At 55.2% G+C, this 3,501-nt stretch overlaps 1 protein-coding gene across 1 annotated transcript; it reads left to right on the top strand.

Annotated features, from left to right (window-relative positions):
• Positions 1–155: 155 nt before the first annotated feature.
• LOC104134735 (serum response factor-like) lies at positions 156–3,483 on the top strand (the record flags this gene model as incomplete). Its single annotated transcript, XM_009648316.2, has 4 exons — positions 156–278; positions 1,023–1,214; positions 1,744–1,820; positions 2,090–3,483. Coding segments are annotated over 4 exons (488 nt in total), but the record flags the coding sequence as incomplete, so codon positions are not given.
• Between the last annotated feature and the right edge of the window lie 18 nt (positions 3,484–3,501).

Consider the following 3,501-nt stretch of genomic DNA (forward strand, 5'->3'; position numbering starts at 1 on the left):
GCATCCGAGAGTCTCCACCCAGAGCCGCTTTGAAGCTCAGCTCCCCGGGAGAGCTCAGCCCATCGGTTCCCAAGGGAGAGGTGTCCGGACTGTCCCCTCCACACACCACCCGCGGGAGGGGGGTCCCTGCTGCCCTGCCCACCCGTGGGGCGCAGCCGGCCCCACCATGGCTCAGCAGGTCCCAGTCCAGGCGATCCAGGTGCACCAGGCACCGCAGCAAACGTCTCCCTCTAGTGACAGCAGCACTGACCTTACCCAGACCTCTTCCAGTGGAACAGGTAATTGGGATGTTATGGTAAACATGTTCTGTCTTCCTTCCTCACTACTGCTGATAACAGCCCACACCAGTAGACCTCATGCCTGCTCCCTGTCCAGGATCCTTCTTCAGACCAACACTATCCCAGCCTTTCTGACAGTTTCACAGGTGTATTTATCCCTGTTGCCAGGCCCTATGCTATGTTATATCTAGGTAGATGCTGCTGTGCATAGGGCACCTTACAAGAGATTTCACAGCCTCTCCAGATACATCATCTGCTCTTACTTGAAGCATGGAGCTGGGAACAGGTTGCCCAGTTCTCAGATGGTTTTTTAGTGAGCCAGCATTGCCCCTAGCACAAGGCGTTGACTCGCATCTACTTGAGATTTTTACTGTATATGTAGAGGACACCTCTGTTGTCAGCAAAACCTGAGTTCAGGTGCCTGGATGCAGGCTGAGTCCAGTTCAACAGCTTTAATAAAGTTTCATCAGGAAATTTGTATTGCAACTTGAATTCATTCCTAGGATATTTGTCTACTGTGCTTTTCTGCCCTCTCGTATTCACTTTTGAAAGGAGTGGTTTGAGCTCTCCTGCCTGTTCCCTGGGGCTTTCTCCAAAGAACTTGGGAGGACAAGATGGGTATCTCCATGCACCTGCTGCTTCAGGACAGCATGCCAAGGGTGGCTGAGGGAGGGGTGCTGAGCAGGCGTGTGAGTGTAGCAGGCTCCTTTTGCGTGGCTCACATGTAGTCTGTCCTGGTGCCAGTGACCCTCCCGGCGACCATCATGACGTCGTCTGTGCCAACCACTGTGGGTGGCCACATGATGTACCCCAGCCCACACGCGGTGATGTATGCGCCAACATCTGGCCTTGCGGACGGTGGACTTGCAGTCCTCAACGCTTTCTCACAGGCGCCCTCAGCGATGCAGGTGTCCCACGGCCAGGTCCAGGATCAGGGTAAGACAGCTGTCTGGGTCAGTGCTCCCTTAAGTGCTCTGACACCCTGATTTTTCGTGTCTTGAATGTATTTATGCTGTATATTAATTCCAGAGAATTTTCTTCTAAGTGGTCCTAAGTGGCTGTACAAAGTCCTGGCAAGGGTGATGCTTGATGCACATTTTTTTTAGATCCCATCATTCTCCTATGCAATGGATTGCTTGAACCGTTTTCTGGGGAAAAAGGGTGAAGGTTGCCAGGATGGGTGGCCTATGGGGCAGGCAGTGGAGGGGAAGCTAGGAGACTCTGGAGAGGATGTGTGGTTGCATGAGGGGGCAAAGCAGCATGAAGCCATGCAGGCAACAATTGGATTGAGAGCTTGAGCCTGCTTCTCCCAGCATTTGGAAAACTAGCACATGTGGCTTTCTACTAGGATGCATGCAAAGCAGGCACCTTCATCCTTTGTGAAGCTCCATGGAGCTCAGAGAAAGGATGCATGGGGGAGCACTGTTTAAGGGACAGTGTCATTTGTGCTATCTCTCTGTGGCAGGTGGCGTCCCCCAAGTGTTCCTCACAGCTCCATCAGGCACCGTTCAGATCCCAGTCTCAGCTGTCCAGCTTCACCAGGTAGGTGCAGAATGGTACTTGCAGGTGTTCAGGGGGTGACCTTGCTCTGCCTGTACCTGCACATCCTTTATGGGTCTGGGCAAACCCAAGCCCTTGGGTAGGGCCAGTCCTCAGGTCTGGGAAAGCCATCAGTGCTACCCACCCTTGGGTGAGGAAGTCTTGCCCTCCTTGGACAGGTGCCCAGAAAGGACAGTACCACCCTGGCTGCTGGCACACATGGTCTCAAAGCATGCTGTCCCTCAGTGCTTCCTCCTCCCTTTTCTCTCTAGATGGCTGTCATCGGGCAGCAGAGCAGCAGTGGCAGCAGCCTGACGGAGCTGCAGGTGGTCAACTTGGAGACCTCACACAGTGCCAAGAGTGACTGAGAGGCCTCTGCTGCCAGCCTTGTGCTATCCCTGGCCTGTCATACCAGTGCTGGGGCTGGCGGCAATTCCTCGTACAGACTGCACCAGTTATTTATTGTTGCCTTTTCACGTTTCCTTCATCCACACATGCACACACACACACGCACCCACCCACACATACACACAGGCATGCGCGTGGGGCTGCAGGACCCACCGAGGGTGGAGCTGTGCTGGGGCCATGCAGGGCTTGGGGGCGTTTGGATGCTGCAATAGCTGTGCTTGTCTCATGCCAGCCAAAGAAACTTGTCTCTTGAGGGGAGGATTGCTCTGCGCTGTAAATAAATACTGCAGACCATTCCCAGCTGGAGGCTCTGGCTCCTCCCAGGTGCTCTGAGTCACCTTGCCCATGAGCGTTTGCTCTGTGTGGGGCTCAGCTCAGACCCAGAGCTGTCCTGTGGGCACAGCTCGGAGCAGAGCATTCCGAGACTGTGCTGCTGGCCTCAGCAATGTGCCTTTGTGGGGGTGACAGGTCCTGGCTGCAGCAACTCACCCTGGGCTCTGGACAGGGGAGAGTGGCCAGCTTGCATGTGCATCGCTGGTTGGGCCTACATGCCCTCCCTCTGGAGGGTAAGGCACAGCCTGTGGCACGTAGCCCTATCCTCCTCGAATGCACTACAGTGAGCCCTCTGCTCTCCGTGCCTCCTCACTGGGCTGCCTGACAGACTTGCAGACTGCCTGGCTCTGCCCTGGTGGCTGCCCTAGCACAGCTGAGGTGGTTGGTGGATGCCCAGGAGCACAACGATGCCCCGGAGAGCTCCTGGGGGGAGAGGCTCTGTGGCGGGCCCAGCCCCACACTTTACTCTCAGCCCTCGCGCTGCTTGTGGACCCTGTACATCCAGGGGAACGTGGCCGGGTCTTCCCGCATCCCCCTGCAGCTCCAGCCAGCGCTTTCTAAATTTCTGTGTCTGATGCAAGGTGGAGAAACAACTCAAGTGTCAAAGGGAAGAGCCCATGGGGCACTGAGCTGCAGGGCAGGTGGCAGGCTTTTCCTCTGAGCACCAGGGTGACCTGCAGACCATCCTGGGTTGTGGAGGAGCAGCTGTGATGCCTGTGTGTAGGCTCAGGAAGGCCCGGGGAGAAGGGCTGGAGCATGCTTGGTCCTGCATGGGAGTTGCTGTGAATGGCTCTGCTACCTAGCCCTGTCCCTGGAGGGAGAGTGAGCAAGTGAGAGAAGCTGCTGAATCCTTAGGGGAAGAAGCAGCTGCTGTAACTTTTTTTTTTTAAGTTAAAGACAAAAGAAGCCTTGGAGAAAAAAAAAAAGGAAAAAAAAAAAAAAA

Source organism: Egretta garzetta, unplaced genomic scaffold, assembly GCF_000687185.1.
Source record: "Egretta garzetta isolate BGI_Z169 unplaced genomic scaffold, ASM68718v1 scaffold2321, whole genome shotgun sequence".
Taxonomy (NCBI): domain Eukaryota; kingdom Metazoa; phylum Chordata; class Aves; order Pelecaniformes; family Ardeidae; genus Egretta; species Egretta garzetta.